At 48.7% G+C, this 18,157-nt stretch overlaps 1 protein-coding gene across 2 annotated transcripts; it reads left to right on the forward strand.

Moving 5' to 3' along the window:
* The first annotated feature begins 676 nt into the window (after window positions 1-676).
* On the forward strand, window positions 677-17,891 carry CUNH20orf202 (chromosome unknown C20orf202 homolog). 2 transcript variants are annotated; one of them, XR_012374671.1, is made up of 3 exons: window positions 677-2,069; window positions 13,063-13,178; window positions 17,439-17,524. XR_012374671.1 is itself a non-coding variant. In XM_025876283.2 (2 exons), the coding sequence occupies exons 1-2, from the start codon at window positions 13,773-13,775 to the stop codon at window positions 17,670-17,672; spliced, it is 297 nt and encodes a 98-aa protein (XP_025732068.2). In that variant the 5' UTR covers window positions 13,710-13,772; the 3' UTR covers window positions 17,673-17,891. The 2 variants fall into 2 exon arrangements, 1 of the variants encoding a protein (XP_025732068.2); XM_025876283.2 differs by lacking the exons at window positions 677-2,069; window positions 13,063-13,178 and adding an exon at window positions 13,710-13,835 and having other exon boundaries at window positions 17,439-17,891.
* The last annotated feature ends 266 nt before the right edge of the window (window positions 17,892-18,157 follow it).

Genomic DNA, 18,157 nt, shown 5'->3' on the forward strand with positions numbered 1-18,157 from the left:
ACAGCCACCAGGTGGGACCCGAGTCCTCTCCCAGGTCCTTAGATCGGGACAGTCTTCCCAGGCGCGAGCGGCTCCGTGGCTCAAGGGCGCCACCTGAAGGCTGAAAGGAAGCTTCTGATGAACACCCCCCCTCCTTTTCCCGGCTCTTCTTTGTGGGACAGTGGGGTGTACAGTCCAAGGTGGGTGTTCTCTTGGGGAATTGCCAATGGCTGCACACATGGTCGCCCTTCAAGGCCCCGCTGCAGTGCCTCCTCCCCTGGGAAGCCTACCTCGGGCCCCTTCAGCTGGGCTGGCCCTTTGCCTGCATTATCGCTCTGATCTCTGAAAGTTATTTTCTTTGCGGGTCAGCCTCCCTCATCCGACTGGCCGCTCCTGGAGGCCAGCCCGGTCTGATCCCCTAGAGCCCAGCGCAGTGTGCGAGGATGAAAGGTGGGTAGGCGCTCACTGTTTCTTTCCTTTGCAGGGCCCAGATTAAGGTGGAATCAGGGGAGGTGCCCGGAGCGCAAAAGTGAGGGTGACACTCCGTCTCTGGAGGCCCAGGGCCAGCCCCGAGAGAAGTTCGGTCCGAAGATCATGGGGTTTCCACGAAGACTTGGAGGCCAGTTCACTTGCTTGTCCTCAGCTAAGTCATCTCACCTTTGTGAGCCTCAGCGTTCACCTCTGTCGGTGGGATCATGAAAATGCGGGCCCTGGGGGCTTTCAGAAGACCAGCCGGGTCCGGCCACCTGGAAGGGTAGGCAGAAGAGGGTGCCCTGTCCTGGCTCCTCAGCCACCTCATGGGAGAGCCTGACACGTCCTGCTCCAAAGGCCTGTGCCGTCCTTGTCAACCAGGATGGCCTGGAAACCGGGTGCCTGCGCCTTTGAGGCTGGAGTGATGGAGCCCTGGGTGGGACCTCGGAGGTGGGGAGGCTTCAGTCTCTCCCTGCCTTCAGAGGCTGGCCTCTTGCTCAGGACTTTGAGGGGAAGCTAGCTGTGACCCCAGACTCCCGTGTGCCTGCCGGCACTGCCACTCCCAGCCGTATGTCACCTGGAGCCCAGCTTCTCGTCTGTGAAATGGACGTAGTAGGGGCTCCGGTGATTGGCTGAGACCTCTGTGTAAAGCGCTCCCTGTTCCCTCCGGAGTGCGCAGTCCTGCTTCAGAGCCTTTGCCTGTGCTGTTCCTTCTTCCCGGGACACTCTTCTGCCTGATATCCCCAGGGCTCGCTCCTGTCCTTCCTTCAAGTCCTTGGTCAGATGCCCCCTTCTTGGAGACACCTTCCCAGACCATCCTTTTAAAACTAGCAGTGTCCCAACACCCTTTACTCCTATTCATCCTTTGGATGAATTTTTTTCCATAGCAGTTATCAAACTCCTGACATGACTGTGTATGCACACAGGTTAGTATACGCATGTACATTTCCTCTGAATTTTTCTCCATTGCATTTATCAACTCCTGACATGAGCTTATTTCTTTGTTTTTGTCACGCCCACTAAAAAGTAAGTACCAAGAGGCAGAAGCTTTTCCTGTCTCCCTCCCTTCTGTATCCCCAGAGACTAGAAAAGGGGCCAACCCATAGAAGGCCCTTGATAAATATTTATTAACTGGGGAATGAAGCAAATGAGCCAATATTTACTGAGCACCTGTCATACACTGGTTAACTAGGTAAACTGCAGCCCTACCTTCAAGAAGCTCGTATTCTAGTGGGAGGAAGGGGCGAGAGAATGTAACACTGCTTCCGCAGTAAAGGCCATAAAGCAAAAGTACGCAGTGCTGTGCCGAGACTGCGGCAGGGTGCTGACCTAGTCCGGGAGATGGGGATGGCTCCCCTGCCCAAGCAAGGATTGGGCTGAGGTCCAAAGGATGAATAGGGGCAGCCAGATAAAGAGGGCAGGGGAAAGAGGCCTGCCCAGCAGAGGGACTGGCATGCGCAAAGACCCTGGGAGAGAAGGACTGTGTGAGGCTTGGCAGAGGTGGCTGCCATGGAGGAACATGGGAGGAGATGAGACTGGACTGTCGGCAAGCCAGGTGGCTGCAGAGCTCGCCACGGAGTTTGTTCTTACCCACAGAGCCGTGGGAGCCACTGATGCGTGTGAGTAAAGGGTTAACAAAACCTCTTCCGCTTTTGCATGAGAATTTGACCTTTGGTTAACTATCTAGCTCTGTTTCCTTGGAAACAGATAAACATATGTCCACTATGTTACTAGGCAACATTGCTATAATAAAAATGACCCCTGAGGAAGAGACTGGAATGATCCATATGGTAATTGATTAGAAGCGGAGATATCAGGGTTGCCTGGGTGGCTCACACGGTTAAGTGGTTAAGCGTCTGACTTCAGCTCAGGTCAAGATCTCAGGGTCCTGGGATCTAGCCCTCCACTGGGCTCCCTGCTCAGCAAGGAGTCTGCTTGTTCCTCTCCCTCCCCTTCTGCCCCTCCCCCTGCTTGTGCGCGCGCTCTCTCTCTCTCTCTCTCTCTCTCTCTCAGATAAATAAAAATCTTAAAAAAAAAACTGGAGATATCAGTATGAACTCATGTTTAGCTTAATTTAAATGCAGAAGATTACATACAGAAATATTTATAGATATGTGTATGCACACAGGTTAGTATACACATGTACATTTCCTTTATCAGCTCAGAGAGCCTAGACAATGATACTGGACAGCAGCAAGCACAGGTGGTATCCAAACTTGGTTTCTAATACCATCCACCAACACAAGAAACCAGGGAGAAACAGCTGATTCTGGAACTGGAGCAGGACATATACAAGATGAGCATGGAGTGCCTTAGGGTTCCAGGAAGGAAGGAAGTCCTCCAATACACACACACACACACACACACACACACACGCACGCACACACACAGGAGGATGGAGGTGTGTCAAAGGCCATCGGGAGCACCTGAAAGAGCTTTCAAAAGCTGGACAATTTTGGGCAAATAAAATAATATTGGATTGTAACCTAAAGTATGATAAATGAAAAAGAGGGGGAGAAAAGATAAATCTCCCATGCATAATTCCAAATATATAGATACTTCATCCTCAAGGAGAGGGGAACAATAACTCCCCAGTTCTTAACAGTGGGCTGAGCATCGTGATCTTCAGGGAGCACAGTATGAAGAGGGAGTAACTTTACAAGGAGAGATACGTGACAAACCTGACTACCTCAGCCACGTGGTCAAGGTCAACATCAACAGTCAGATTATGTTGATAGCATGTACCCTTGATAGGCTATCATGAGGACGGCACTTTACCTCTGTGGTCTTCCTCCCAAAACCCACAACCCCAGTCTAATTATGAGATAAACATCAGACACATCCCAATTGAGGGATATTATACCAAAATGCCTGACCAGTTCTCCTCAAGACTGTCAAGGTCATCAAAAACAGGGCAAGTCTGAGAAACTGTCACAGCCAAGAGGAGCCTAAAGGGACGTGACAACTAAATGTAGTGTGGTATCCCCAGTGGGATCCTGGACAGAAAAAGGACATTAGGTAAATACTAAGGAACTCTGAATAAGTAGGGCTTTAGCTAATAATAATGTATCCATTTTGGTTCATTAATTGTAACAAATGTCCTGTACTAACGTAAGATGTTAATAATAGGGGAACCTGGGTGCCAGGTCTATGGGAACTCTCTGTACTACCTTCCCAATTTTTCTATAAATCTAGAATTGTTCTAAAAAATAATTTTTTAAAAAACAAGGATCGAGAGATTGGTAACCTACATCTGGACTGGAAGGAACAATAAATACCTGGTGGAAAATCATACTTTGGGCTTCCTGAGCACGGTGACTCATGTAACTGGGCAGGTCCAAAGATGTGGGCTCCCATGGGGCATGAAGCTTTTAAGCTAGGGTGGCTCCTGCACCCACTGATGGGATCCCATCTCCTTGAACCCGTGCTTTACTCTGCTGGCCAGCAGGAAGGACCCCCCCACTGAGAGAAGTGCCTGGTGCTAGCATTCATTGAGGGCCATGCTAGCAAGCTAAGGTTCCTCTCCTATAGCCTTCAGAGTAGGTCAACGCCAAGTGTGGCTTATGGCCATCTGTTGAGTGTGAGTGTATAGTTGAACCTGAGGAGACCCCTCGTGCACACTGCAGTGGGTGATAAGCAGGGGAGTGATGTGATCAGATTTGCATTTTGCAAACATTCTCTCTTTAGCTGCTCCCAGGTACAAGGGGACAAGAGAAAAACAGAGACCATTTGGGAGGTTATCGTGGTCATGTTGGCAAGCCACAAGTCTTCAATCAATTTCCTGCTTGTGCATCTATCTGGTGATGTCTGAGTCTGTGTGCATGTGAGAGAGAGAGAGAGAGAGAGAGAGAGCTCATACTCTTCTAGAACATTAGAGCATCACTTAATCCAGAATTTTCCAAGAGTAATGATGCATAACATGATTTTAGTTGTTATACAGATAAATGTGCTTTGGTTATATATTGCTGCATAACACGCCACCCCAAAACTTAACAGCCTAAAAGAAAATCACCATTTATTTGCTCAGTTTGCAGTTTGGGCTGGACTCACCAGGGACAGCTCAGTTCTGCTCTCCACAGCATCAGCTGGAGTGGTCCATAGTGCTGGGAGTTGGCTGGAAAAGCTCAGACATGGCCATGTATCTGGGACCTGGTTCTCACTGTCAGTTGTCAGCTGGGTTTTTCTGTTTTCTTCCACGTGGTCTCTAGGTAATTAGCTTGGGCTTCCTCACACAATGATGGTCTTGAGGTGGTCAGAGTTTTTATATAGCACTCAACTTTCCCCAGGATACAAAAGAAGGAGCTGTGGGAGCTTCTTAAAGCTGGGGCTTGACGGGCGCCTGGGGGGCTCAGTCAGTTAAGCATCCGACTTTTGATTTCGGCTCAGGTCATGATCTCAGGGTTGTGAGATGGAGCCCTGTGTTGGGCTCCGTGCTCATCACAGGGTCTGCTTGGGATTCTTTCTCTCCCTCTCCCTCTGACCCTCCCCCTGCTCTCTCTCTCTCTCTAAAATAAATAAATAAGGGGCGCCTGGGTGGCTCAGTCGTTAAGCATCTGCCTTTGGCTCAGGTCATGCTCCCAGGGTGCTGGGATCGAGCCCCACATCAGGCTTCCTGCTCAGCGGGAAGCCCGCTTCTCCCTCTCCCACTCCCCCTGCTTGTGTTCCCTCTTTTGCTGTGTCTCTCTCTGTCAAATAAATAAATAAAATCTTTTAAAAAATAAATAAAATAAAATAAATAAAATCTTTAAGAAAAAAAAAAGGCTGGGGGTTGAAACAGGCATAGTGTCACTTCTGCTGCATTCTGTTGCTTTACTGCAGGTCACAGTTCAGTCCAGATTCAAGGGGAGGGGTCTACATAAGGGTATGAACAACCAGAGGCCTGGGTCTCTGGGGACCGTAACAGTCTCCCACCCTCTAGCGTATATATACACACACACCTATATGTATATATGTATTTATTTTAATGATTATTTATTTTAATGTATTTTAGAAAAACATATAACTGGCTCGTGAAATCAGAGATATCATGGATAATATTGCTTAGAGTGAGAGAGAAAACTATATGAATCTCTATAAAGTTGGGGCAATGTAATCTGCTGGTTTCCTCTAATATTTCCTCTCCCTTTCTCCCACTGGGATAGAACCCTTGATCAGTAACCTAGCACAGTGCCCTTGAAATAAGGATTCCATTTCCCAGCCTCCCTTGCAGTTAGGTGTGACCAAGTATAACAGTAAGCCGTTAGACTGACAGAGGAGGTGGTGTGTGGGCAAAATGTATTGAGTGTTCTTAAAGGAAGGGGATATGTTCTCCTTCTCTTCTTTTGTTATTCCTGCTGCCAGGATGCAGACCTGATGGCTGGAGCTTGTGCAGCCATCTTGGACCATGAGGTGGAAGCATGTTAGGATGGAGGAGCAACAAAATTGAAGGAATCTGGATCCCAGATGACCATGGGACAACCAGCTTAGGATAGTTTCCCATACTTTTATTTGTGAGAGAAATAAACTCCTATGTTATATAAGCTACTATTACTTGGGATTTTCCGTCCCTCAGAGGAACTATTCCTATCTAATATGGTCAGTTTAAAGACAAACATAAGTAAATCAAAGTAGAGGTGGTAGGCAAAAATTGAGAAAGAGGTACGTGAGTGGCTGAAGTTTGAAAAATACAGATCCAATCTACACCCCTGTATTCCAAGTGAGAAAACTCTGGAAACAGTGTGTCCAGGAGGGTGATATGAAAGAATAACCCAGGTAAGATTGAGGTTTTGCTACATGAAGGAGGATGGAGAAAGGAAAAGTGTTCCTGGAAGAGGTAACAACACTTAAACAGAGATGAAGTAATAGTAACAAATTGTGTGTTTATTTGACAAACACTTATATAAACTTCCCCATATGCCAGACACTATTCTAAGGGCTTTACCAATATTAGCCGACTTAATCGCCTTAACCACCTTATCATATAGGCGCTATTAGCCCCATTTTAAGCTGAGGAAACTGAGGCACAGAGAAATTAATTACTCGCCCACAGTCAGTATATCACAGACCTCGGATTCAAATCCAAACCTCAGGAGCACCTGGGTGGCTCAGTCGGTTAAGTGTCCAACTCTTGGTTCCGGCGCAGGTCATGATCTCAGGGTCATGATCTTACGGTCATGAGATCAAGCTCTCCGTCAAACTCAAGGCTCAGCACAGAATCTGCTTGAGATTCTCTTCTCCCACCCCCTCTACTTCTCTCACCACGCCCCACCACCACCACTCTGGAGTGAGCATGCACTCTCCTCTCTCTCTAAAATAAATAAATAAATAAATAAATAAATAAATAAATAAATAAAACCTTCAAAAAAAAAAAATCCAAACCTCAGCTCAGCACCCATAACCACCATGCTGGGTCCCATCATAATTTTCAAAGCACATGTAAAATTTCTGAGTTATTGACATTATTCCCATTTTTACATTTGGAAAAATTGAGTGCCAAAGAGAAAAGAGATTGATGTATGGCTACAGTGAGGGTTAGTAGAAGTGCAAGCAGAGCCAAGGGCCTTTGACTTCCAGGCTGATTCGGGGACGTCAGGCAGACCTAAATTTCCAGCGCTGATCGGCCACACGCCCGCTGTCCCCCACCCCATTCACTTTCATCTGTCTCTGGGCATCCTGCTGAGTTCTGGTGTTTGGGTATGTTCACTTGTTTTATATTTACCCTCGGGTCCCAACCTGGCTCATCTGGTTTTCCTGGCGCTCTGATGCTCTTATGGAGAGGCTCTAATGTCACGGTAACCGGACACGGTTCAGGGATTAGAGGAAATGAATTGGCACAGGGTTCCCTGGATTTAAAGCACCCCCTGGGAGATGGTGGGCGCACGAAGAAAGGAGGTGGCGGCTTGCTGGAGTCCCTCCCATGTGCCACCTCTCCCCATGCTGCACACCACGTGGGTTAGCTCCCCTACGCCCATGACAGCTTAGTCACGTGCAGCTCATCCCCCAGGGGAGGGAACTGGAGCTGCCTCAGAGTCACATCCATGTCTAACTGGGGTCCAGGACATTCTTCCCATTGTCCCATTTGGCTTCACCAGAGTCTCTACCGCCTCATCGGGGGCAGGGGCTACACCTGTCTGACCTAGGATGTAGGTCTGTGTACTGGATACCTGGCCGAAGACAGGTATGTGTAGGACACCTGTGTACCACGGGGCTAGTGCACCGTGGACAGGACGCTCACGTGTAGCACAGGTGGGCTCAGAAAGAGGTGCATGGGACTCGTGTGTACAGGGCACGCGAGGATAGGGCTTGTTGTAGGTTCGGTTCCCCCAGAAGTAGACGTGAGACAAGAATTTGAGGGCAAGTGGCTTTTTCGGGAGGTGGTCCCAGGAAGCACAGTAGAGGAGTGGGAAGGCGAGGCCGAAAAGGGAAGGCCTCCCACACACTGCAGGTGCACTGACGAGCATGTGACTGCTGTGGGCACCTGGGCCCCATCCTGCTGGATTCCTGAGAGCCAAGGAAAAGGAGGTATTCATTCACCCACTGGCCCCTGTTTGTCATTGCTGAGGGCTACTCCCGTGCTCCAGCCCGTCCTCTGAATGGGTCAAACGTGTTTCCTAAGCAGAGAGTCAGATGTGCTTTGCAGTAGGAGGCCTGGACACATATGGAGAAGGTGGGTGTTGAGGGGCTATGGATGGGGCTCTCGCAGCATTCGCTACAGAATACAGGGGTATGGGGCAGGTGCTCAGGACCTACAAGTGCAGAGATGCAGGGCAGGGGAGCAGACAAGTGATTGGATTACTGGCCTTGTTGTCTGGGCTGAAGGGGGGCCTGCTGAAAGGGGATAAGCAGCCACAGAAGGAGAGGTGGTGTTGGGCCCTCCCATGCCAGTTGGACTCCATCCTTGTGCCCCCTGTGGTTGGTGTGTTAGTGTGTGCTTGCACACTAACACACGGGAGGCTGGGAGGGCTCAAGCCTGTCACAATGCAGAGGCTTCTCTCTGCTAAACTTCCACCTCACTTGTATTTTGAGAAGTGGCGATGAGGGCAAAGGTGCTCAGGGTACAAGAAGGGACAGCACCAAAGGCTGGGTAGGACCCTAGACTAGGAGTCAGACATGGAGGCAGAACTAAGTGACATCTCTGAGCCCACTTGCCCCATCCAAGAGATGGGAATAACTCTGCCCATGTGCCTCAGGGCAGGTCACCTATGATTCTTGCCTCCTGGGTTCCCTCTCTGCCCAGTGAACATCACGGACATCCTGTCTCTGCTATGGACTTCACAGAGCTGTTGTGAGGAACAGATCAGGTCATGAACAAGAAAACATGTGGGAGAAAATAAAATATATGGGGGGGTGGATTACGGAAAGGGCCTGAGTAGGGAAAATCAAGGAGCCTGGCTTCTGCTGCTGGCTCTGCTGCTGTATTTTTAGGACATTGGCTTGACACCTGTAATAGAGTCCCAAAACAATAGTGTTTTCAATAAAACAGAACTTATTTCTCCCTCACGTTAAAGTATACTTGGCAGTTAAGGCTGGCGTGGTGGCTTCACCAATCACAAGAGACCCAGGTTCCTTCTATCTTGTTGCTCTGCCATCTTCCCCCTTGTGGCCCAAGATGGCTGCTCCACCTCCAGCCCTTCTGTCTATGTTCCAATCAGCAGAAGGAAGACAAGGGGAAGGGGCAGGAACCCTTCTCCTTCCTTTTAAAAGCACAACCCAGAAATTGGTCACATCACTTCCATTCATATCCCATCAGCCAGGATTTAATCACATGGCCACACCTACCTGCAAGGGAGTCTGGGAATGTAGTCTTTTGCCATGTGTGAAAGGGCGAAGAGATATTGAGGGACAACCTGCAATTTTTTCCACAGTTGCTGACTTGTGTGGGCAATTCACATCTGCAGGGGAGCCATAGTTTCTTTGTTTGCAAATTCATTCATTCATTATAATATAATATAATATAATATAATATAATATAATATAATATAATATAGTATAATATATAATGTAGTATATTTATATATAATATAATAATATATAAAATAATATAATAATATAATATATAATTATTTAATATATACATTATATATTATATAGTATATTTTGCATATATATTATATAATATGATACATATATATTATATGTTTTGGCATATATATTATATAATATAACACATATTATATATATATGCCATGCTTGTAGTATAAAGAACGATCTTTGAACCACTTGATTGCCAATGGATCCTCTCACTAGCTGGACCATAGGCCCCAGAGGTCTGGTGTGAGGTCTGTCTTGCTCACCACTGTATACCTGCAGCATCCAGTGTAGGGACTGACACGCAGAAGCCATGTTATTAGCTGCCCATGGATGATGAATGGATGGCTGTTCTGGCTTTTGTATTTGGTGAGGACATCTTTCTTCACTCAAGGGTTTAAGTTTTTCCCTTTTCAGGCCTCCTGGCTCCACCACCCCGTATCCCTGTGTGCCAAGCCTTGCTGAGCCTGTGAAGTATAAAATGTGCTGTGAGCCAGAGTCTTGAGAGTGGGATTAAAAATAAATGAAATGGCATGAAAACAAGTTAACCACAAGCAATGGCTTTCCAGGGTAATTCCAGGGTAATTAGGCATCAGTGGTAGAGGCAAGGACAGAGCGCAGACTCTAACTGCCAAGAGTTCCTATCAACACCACTACTGTGTCAGGCAGAGAATGCACTGGGCCTGGCTTGAGCCTTTCCATGACCCTCCATTGATGTCCTGGGAGACATCAAGCAAGACCGTCCCGGTCAGGGACAGGTCAGGGAGGACAGGTTCTATTTCCAGCCCTGCTGCTCACCTGCTGGGTGGATCCTAGGAAAATCCTTGCCCCTTTGAGCCTCAGTTTCTTCATCCGTGAAAGAGGTTAATAAGAGGATCTATCTATTATCAACTATCAAGCACGGAAAACAAGGGTACCCACCTTATGGGCAGAAGTAAGCACCCTTAGCATCTCTGCAATTTTTTCACAGTGTGCCAGGCTCAAAGAAATACCAGAGGGTTGGGGCACCTGGGTGGCTCAGTCGGTTAAGGGTCTGCCTTCAATTCAGGTCATGATCCTAGGGTCCTGGGATGGAGCCCCGTGTCAGGCTCCTGGCCCAGCAGGGAGCCTGCTTCTCCCTTTCCCTCTGCCCCTCCTCTCTGCCTGTTCTCTCTCTTTCTCTCTCTCTCTCTCTCTGTCAAATAAATGAATAAAATCTTAAAAAAAAAAAAAAAGAAAGAAATACCAGAGGGTTGTTCTTTAAGCAATTAGGTTCGAACAACTTAATAGTAGTTTGCCCAGCACCCAGCATATGTCATTGTACCTCCCTCAAAATTGTAAAATATTTTGCAGTGTCTCTGTGAGTTTTCTGCAGGGCCTCGGGGGTGCCAGGGCACATGGTTTGGGAACTGCAGCCCTAAGGTTTTGAGGCTGAAACAGGGTTATGTGTGTTGGGGGCTTAGCATGATGCCTGGTCTAGAGTAGGTCAATAAATGTTGGTGGTCCTAAATTATCCTTCAACTGTCATTCTGAAATCAGCATCTCTCTCGTTCTTTCTGCGTCTCCCGCCAAAGCCACGGCAATTCCTTCTGCCTCGGGCTCCTGCCACCTCCTGGTTTCTGCTTGCCACCTTCCCCCTGGGCCCCTCCACACCCAGGGCCCCTCCTCACCAAACTTCCTTCCGGGTCTAGAATTGGGGTTCCCACTTCTCCACTCCTCCCTGACTCCACATGCTGGCAGGATCTCTTTGCGGGCAGAGTGGGTGTCCCTGCCTCTTCACTTTGGGCTGGGCCACGTGATTCTCTCTGTCCAGTGGTACCCGGCAAAGTGACAGCGCGGCAGTCTTCAGTCTCGGCCGTAAGAGGCGTTGCAAGGTTTCACTTGCTCTCCCATCCTTTGCCACTGGCAAGAGAAAAACCCGCTTAGTGATTCCAGTGGCCCACGGAGCAGGCTCAGAGCTGCACCCTTGCAGACCATCCCAGTCAAGAGCGAAAAGAAGTGATTGGTGTTGGAAGGTATGGCATTTTGGAGAGCTGTGTCACACAGTGTTCCGTGACAATCTGACCTCTCCATCGGTGGCAAATTCCCCTTCTCTGAGAGAAAACCTGATTGAGTCATTTGGTCACCACGCAGGACCCAGCTCCTTTCACACCGTTTCATACCCGCAAATTGTCCTGTCCTGTCCGCAGACAGCTGCCTCGGGCTGCGGCACCCACCTCTGACCCAGACAATTGCCCTGTCATTACAAGGTCATGGGACACACAGCCTGGCGACTTGCCTGGAAGAAATCATTTCTGGCCCCTGTGGTTAGGAGGCATGTGAATGTGGCAGACAAGAGTTTCTTGGACCCTCTCTGGTTCTAAAGAGTGACCGCAGAACCAGGAGAAATTGCACCTAAAATTTTCTCTGCATGTGGCAGAATACATCTCAGACTGTAAACCCCGGGGCACAAGAAAGGTGACATTTCTTACAACTCAATTTGGTAACTGTTTTGAGTCTCATTCTACCTAAGATGGAAAAGATGAGGCCCAAGTTCACATAGAAAGTTTGGTAGAGCTGGGGGTTAGATCCCAGGTGTCCTGGCTTCCAGTAGGGACCCCTTTTCTTGCCTGGTGGATCACGGGCTTGCCAGGAGCCCCAGGTCCCGCCTTCAAGACAGTGGAGGCCCCCCTCCCCATCACTCAGGCTGTGTGCCTCCTCACTCCACTGAGTGCCTGCTGGGGAGAATTCTGCACAGCACTTTCCTCCCGCTGCATCCCAGTCTGCCTCCCTAGGTCCTCTACCCACCGCCCTAGCTCTGAATCCAGGACTACTCTAAAGGTACCCTCTTTTTTTCTTTAATTTATAAACATTTGCTTTCATTTTTACTTCTATGAATTTGATTTAGTTCTTTTTTGAATCTGCCTTTTTTAGTAATCTTTTCTGTTTTTTATTCCTTTTTGTAATGAATTTAATTCTTTCCAAAATACTTTGTTGTTACCTTCATCTGAAGTTGTTGGGAGAAGAGGGGCCTAACCCTGCCGTTGACGGTGTCTGCTAACTCTCACTTATGGTGGCTGGTTCCCTTGTAATTCTGAATTCTGAATTCCTCTGTAGGGGAGCTTTGGCTCTGGGCAGCTTGTGCAGCCTGGGTTGAGGGCAAGTCCCTCCAAAATGGGTTGAGTTGGTTTTGCTGGTCCCCTCAGCTCTTTGTCTGGGATCACCATGTTAGTTCTTAGTTTGGGGTTCCTAGTTCATGTGGCTAGAATAAATTATTTTAAACCCCATGTGAGAATATATCTTATTTATTTCCATCATAATATTAATTTGATCATTGTTTGTTTCCATCCACTCCCATGTCCTCCAGAAAAGTGGGACCTATGTCTCTCTGATTTGGGGTCATATCCCCAGTGCCTAGAGCAGAACTTTGGCACATGGCAGACACTCAATAAGTGTTAACTGAAAGAAACAACTAAAAAATACCCACTTGATAGTGTGTTGTGAAGAATAAATGGTGTGTCTGTAAGCCTGTGTTTGCCCAATTAAAAATGAGGTTTTATTGTCTCACATAACAGGCCGATGCTGTTGGTGATGCTGTGACTCAGTGGTTTCTAATGTCTCTGCAATTTTTTTGGTCTTTGTCTTAAGGTGGCAAGATGATTACTGTAGCTCCAGGCATCACATCCACGTTCCAGGCCAAAGGAAGGAGAAGAAAGTTGGAGTTTAGGGGGAGCTTCATTGACATTTTTCCTTTTATCAGGAAGGTAAGTTTCCCTAGAAGTCTAACAGCAAATTTCTGCTTTGATCTCCTTTTCTAGAAATGGGTCGCAAGGACACCCCAGAAGCTAGGGAACCTGGAAAGTGACTCTATGGAGAGGTGAGGAAGGAGGGAGGGGATTAGGGACACAGATGCAGTATCTGCCCCAAATGGGGTCCTATCTATGTAAGGCACTTGGAGAAAACTAAGCCTTCAGAAAGGGACAACTATTCTCATAATTATTAATTCATAATTCATAATATATTGATAATTATTATCATTGAAAGCTTTACAGTCACTATGATCCTGTTGGCATCAGACTTTGGACTCTGGAACCCCTGGGTACTGAAGTGCCCATACCCCAGTGGTCTCCCTCCCTCCCTCCTTATTCTGTTCAGAATACTGAAGCCCTTTAAAAAAAAAAAAAAAAGCCAACTACATTTTTCCAACGTAAGCCACGTCCTGCTCTCATTAACTCCATCCTCAGTGACTTAGCCAGACCCTGCTCCCTGCCGGAAGCAGGTAGGAGAGACTGTACAAATCAAAGGTCCCTCGGGCCCATCAGCAGGTTAGTGTCAACATTCCCTCCAAGGACGCTGCGATGAAAACAGAAGAGCCAACCCCAAGTCTTGGGCAGACCCTGGAGTGGCTGCGAAAGGAGCTGGTAAGGATTTGCATTTCTTTTCACCTGATGACTCCACCCCATATCTTCTCAGATTCCCTGGGACCCCCTCGCAGGAGCCCCCTGGCTGGGGCAGAGGCTGCAGCTAGGGTGTAGGTCCTGCGGGCTCCCCCCACCCACCTCCGATACCAGCCGTAAAGGGCACAATCGCTGTCTCGGGTGCCTGGATAAGTAGGTCGTGGCCTACATACGAGGAGGCTCTGGGTGCAGTGCCGGCCAGACTGGCCTTAGAATTACACCGAGTCTTGGGAGTGTGCCCAGCTCTGTACTGTGTGGCCCCTGCCAGCGACTTTACTTCTGTGAGCCTCAGTTTCCTTACCATACAATGGGGGATGATAATGGTACCAACATTGCTGGGGCTATTGTACTAGTTTGGGAAGGAGACAAGTGTAATCCACTTTGTGTCTGCTTGGCTGTCACCACTGTTGCCCAGCACACCCACTGTCCTGGCCCCGACCCTCTAGAAAGCAGAAGCCCACACAAGGATTGGGGTCCTAATGATTTATTTGGAGATGCAGCTCAGAGCAGTGAGAGCAAAGGAAACAGGGAGCGGTGGCAAAGGGCGATGCTATGTGAGATGACTCCCCTTGTCACCAAGCAGGCCACCACTTTGCAAGGGGCCTCGAGAGGCCCAGTGCTCTCTCAGCAGCTGGTTTTCTTGGCTGCAGGCTTCTCTGCAGGAGGGCAAGGGGAGCTGCACCCTGGGGGGAGGGAAGAAGTGGAACTCAGCCTGCCCAGCTCACTGCTGTCTCCTGTTTGCCGTGGTAAAGATCCACTCTGGAGGCATTAACTCTCCTGAATTTATGGATTATGTTACTTGGTCCCTTGGGGGCTGCTCAAGAAGCCAGGCCTTATGCCCCTCTTTGTGCTGTTTTCTCCAAGTCCAAAAATAGAAGGATGCCCCCAAAGTGCATGCCCCCTCTCTCAGGCAAGAGAGAGAAAGAAGTGGTTCGGGGAACCTCAAAAAGCACCCAAGGTTTGGATCCCAATAGACCAGCTTCTCAGTCAGGGGAGAGACACATGGGATTATCCAAAAATGACCTTTCTGGGTTGCCAGGTAACAGACCAGCTGGGACCTAATCCTGTCCTCACCCTAGTGGGTAGGGCTGACCCAATAGGGCCTCTCATGCACCAGGGGACTCCAGCAGCAGGAGAGGCAGCTTCTCACGGTCCACAGGGATCCAGAGGCTGGGCAGGGGCCTTCCCTATGCTCCCCTAAACACTGGGTTCCCACACTGAGTCTGCTGGGTGCCTACACCCAAAAGGCCAATATCCACCTAATAAGGTAACTCTCTCTCACCACATAAAGAGGGAAAACAAGGCAGGGCTGGGGGAAGCCCACCTGGGGCACAGCCTCCCAGGCCCAAGCACCTCCCTTCACATGATGCCAAGAGACGGAACTCTTGAGTCTCCATTTACGGATGCCAGACTTGTAAATTTCCCAGGCGAGCCTGTTTTATCCTTGATCACGTGGAATTTACATGACTCCAAAAGGGCACCTAAGTTCAGCCAAGAGGCTCCATTTGACGGTCAGGGAAGGATCAGTCCTGGACAGTGACTTCATGCAGCAGAAGGAACAAATTGGTAACATGACTACCATGGACAACAGTCCGGTGCTCTCCCCTCCCTTTATGGCCCTTACGTGATGAGGATCATGGAAGCCCCAAAGATCTGGTGGGATCTAAAAGAGGGGAGAGAACTGCCGCCATCTTGTGACAGGGCAAACCAGCCTGATGACTAAGGGCATTCAGAGGCAGGAAAGAGCTTTCAGTGTGGAACTTGAGCAAACTGAGCCCAGAGCATGCCTTATCACCGCAGGACCTCTCGCCCCGTGAGATGGGACACCTCCCTCCTGTGGAAGCCAGTTTGCTCAGGATTCCCGGCCCTCAACTCCAAGGGCATGGAGTCTTCCACCTCCCTTACCACTGCTTCCCTGCTGGGTGCCTCCCTGCGCTCTCCCGAGCATGGACCCAGAGCAGCGCTAAAGGTTGAATGATAAAAATGTGTGGGAGGAAAACCCTAAAATTGAGAACACACAGACTTAAAGTTTTCCCAAGAATTTGGGAAGGCATGGCAAGGGTGGCCCTGCTACTACTCGCACTGCAACCTGGGGAGCCCCCGTGTTCTCAGGAGGTGGTTCTCCCTCCTTCCATCTACTCTCTTGGAAGGACAGCTACTGCTGGAGTGCGGGAGTTGGGCTTTATCTTCACACCTGTGAAGTAATTAGTTTGTCATGAAAATAAAAGGCTATTCTAGTGGAGAAATAATGTTAATAATTATCTCTTAGAGAGACAGACAGATGGGAGGGATACTGTTCCCAGTGACGCCTCTGGGGGAGCAGACTGAGTTGCGGGAGGTGGGGGATGAGATGCGGGAAACTTCCTCACATGCCCTTTTGTAGCTTCTCAATTTTGTATCATGTGTGAGAATTACCTAGTCAGAAAAGGAAAGTTTTAACGTCTTATTAAGTGAGTTATATCTACCAATGTGGACAAAGGAGAAATCTTTAGTGTTTACTTCATGCATTTAAAAAGAACAAGAGTAAACTCCTTAATTGTAGAAAACTGCTGGGTTCTCCTATCTGCTTCTGCATGCAATCATATACCATATCATGCATCACGTAGCTTCTGGAAAACTCCACTGTAGGCTCATAAGAGGATGAAAGGGCAGACAATATCTTAGTATTGTAATGAAAGTCGTTTTGACCTTCCTGAACCCCTGAAAGGGTTTCTGGGATCCAAGGGTTCCCTGGACCTTACGTTGAAGATCATTGTTCCAAATGGCTCCTGCCTGCCTATAGGGTGCACTCCACTTTGCTTTAACATGAAGTCACGGGCGCCTGGGTGGCTCAGATGGTTAAGCGTCTGCCTTCGGCTCAGGTCATGATCCCAGGGTCCTGGGATCGAGTCCCACATCAGGCTCCCTGCTCCTTGGGAGCCTGCTTCTCCCTCTGCCTCTCTCTCTCTCTCTCTCTCTCTCTCTCATGAATAAATAAATAAAATATTAAAAAAAAAAACAACAACATGAAGTCACTTTCACCTTAATACCTATAAAGTGATTTGTTTGTTGCACTGAGGATTAAAGCATACAGAGAGGTTGTAAATAAGAATAACATTTGATAATGATGATGATGACGAAGATGATCACAGAGCTTGGTTAGTTGAGCATCTCGTATTTTAAAGATTTATTTATTTATTTGAGAGACAGAGCATGAGTATGGGGGCAGAGGGAGAGGGAGAGAAAGAATCTCAAGCTGACTTCCTGCTGAGCGCAGAGGAGGATGCAGGGCTCAATCCCTTGACCCTGAGATCATGACCTGAGCCCAAATTAAGAGTCTGAGGCCCAACTTACTGAGCCACCCAGGCGCCCCAAGCATCTCGTATGTTAGAGCACAGGCTAACTCATTCAGTCCTCCTAAGGGCCTTGAAAGGTAAGTAATTTGCTTTCCACTTTGCAGATGAAGAAACTGAGGCTTGGGTGGACACGGCTTCTGCGAGCCTGTGGATTTGTCTCCAATGAGACAGTGATGTGGGAATAAGCTTTCTGGGGAACGCCCAGCCCCCTCACACTGATTCTCTCTCCCAGGCTGAGATGCAAGTTCAAGACCAGAGACTCCTGCTCACACTGAGGCATCTTCACAGTGTCCTGCAGGAGCTGCGCACTGAGAGTGCCCCCTGGGAGGACGCCAGGTCCAGCAGAGGGACGTCCCCGATCAGAGCTCGAGCAGGCTCGGAAAGCAGGGGCCGCCCCCCCATCTCCTCCCAGGGGCTTGCCCAGCTCCTCCAAGGGACAGACAGCAGACGAAGCTCCCTCCCTTAACTGGTCAGGCCTGACCCCGGTGCTTGAACCCTCCCACCACCTGTCCAAACTTTGTGATGTTGCTGGGGGAGAGCACTACAATGGGAGTCAGGGAGCCAGGGCTCTGGGTTCTTCTCCGCCCTCATCCGCGGCGTGTCCCTAAACCCGTCACTCGACTCCTTTTCTGCTGTTCCTCAGGGTTTTTGGTGAGGCACAAATAAGATATCAGATGCGGACATACTTCTTTTTTTTTTTTTAATTTTTTTATTGTTATGTTAATCACCATATATTACATCATTAGTTTTTGGTGCAGTGTTCCATGATTCATTGTTTGTTCATAACACCCAGTGCTCCATGCAGAACGTGCCCTCCTCAATACCCTTCACCAGGCTAACCCATCCCCCTACCCCCCTCCCCTCTAGAACCCTCAGTTTGTTTTTCAGAGTCCATAGTCTCTCATGGTTCGTCTCCCCCTCTGACATACTCCCCTTTTCTTCCTCTCCTGT

This window comes from Callorhinus ursinus, unplaced genomic scaffold (assembly GCF_003265705.2).
Source record: "Callorhinus ursinus isolate GAN/ISIS: 27379988/994484 unplaced genomic scaffold, GSC_fseal_2.0 scaffold38, whole genome shotgun sequence".
Classification (NCBI taxonomy): Eukaryota; Metazoa; Chordata; class Mammalia; order Carnivora; family Otariidae; genus Callorhinus; species Callorhinus ursinus.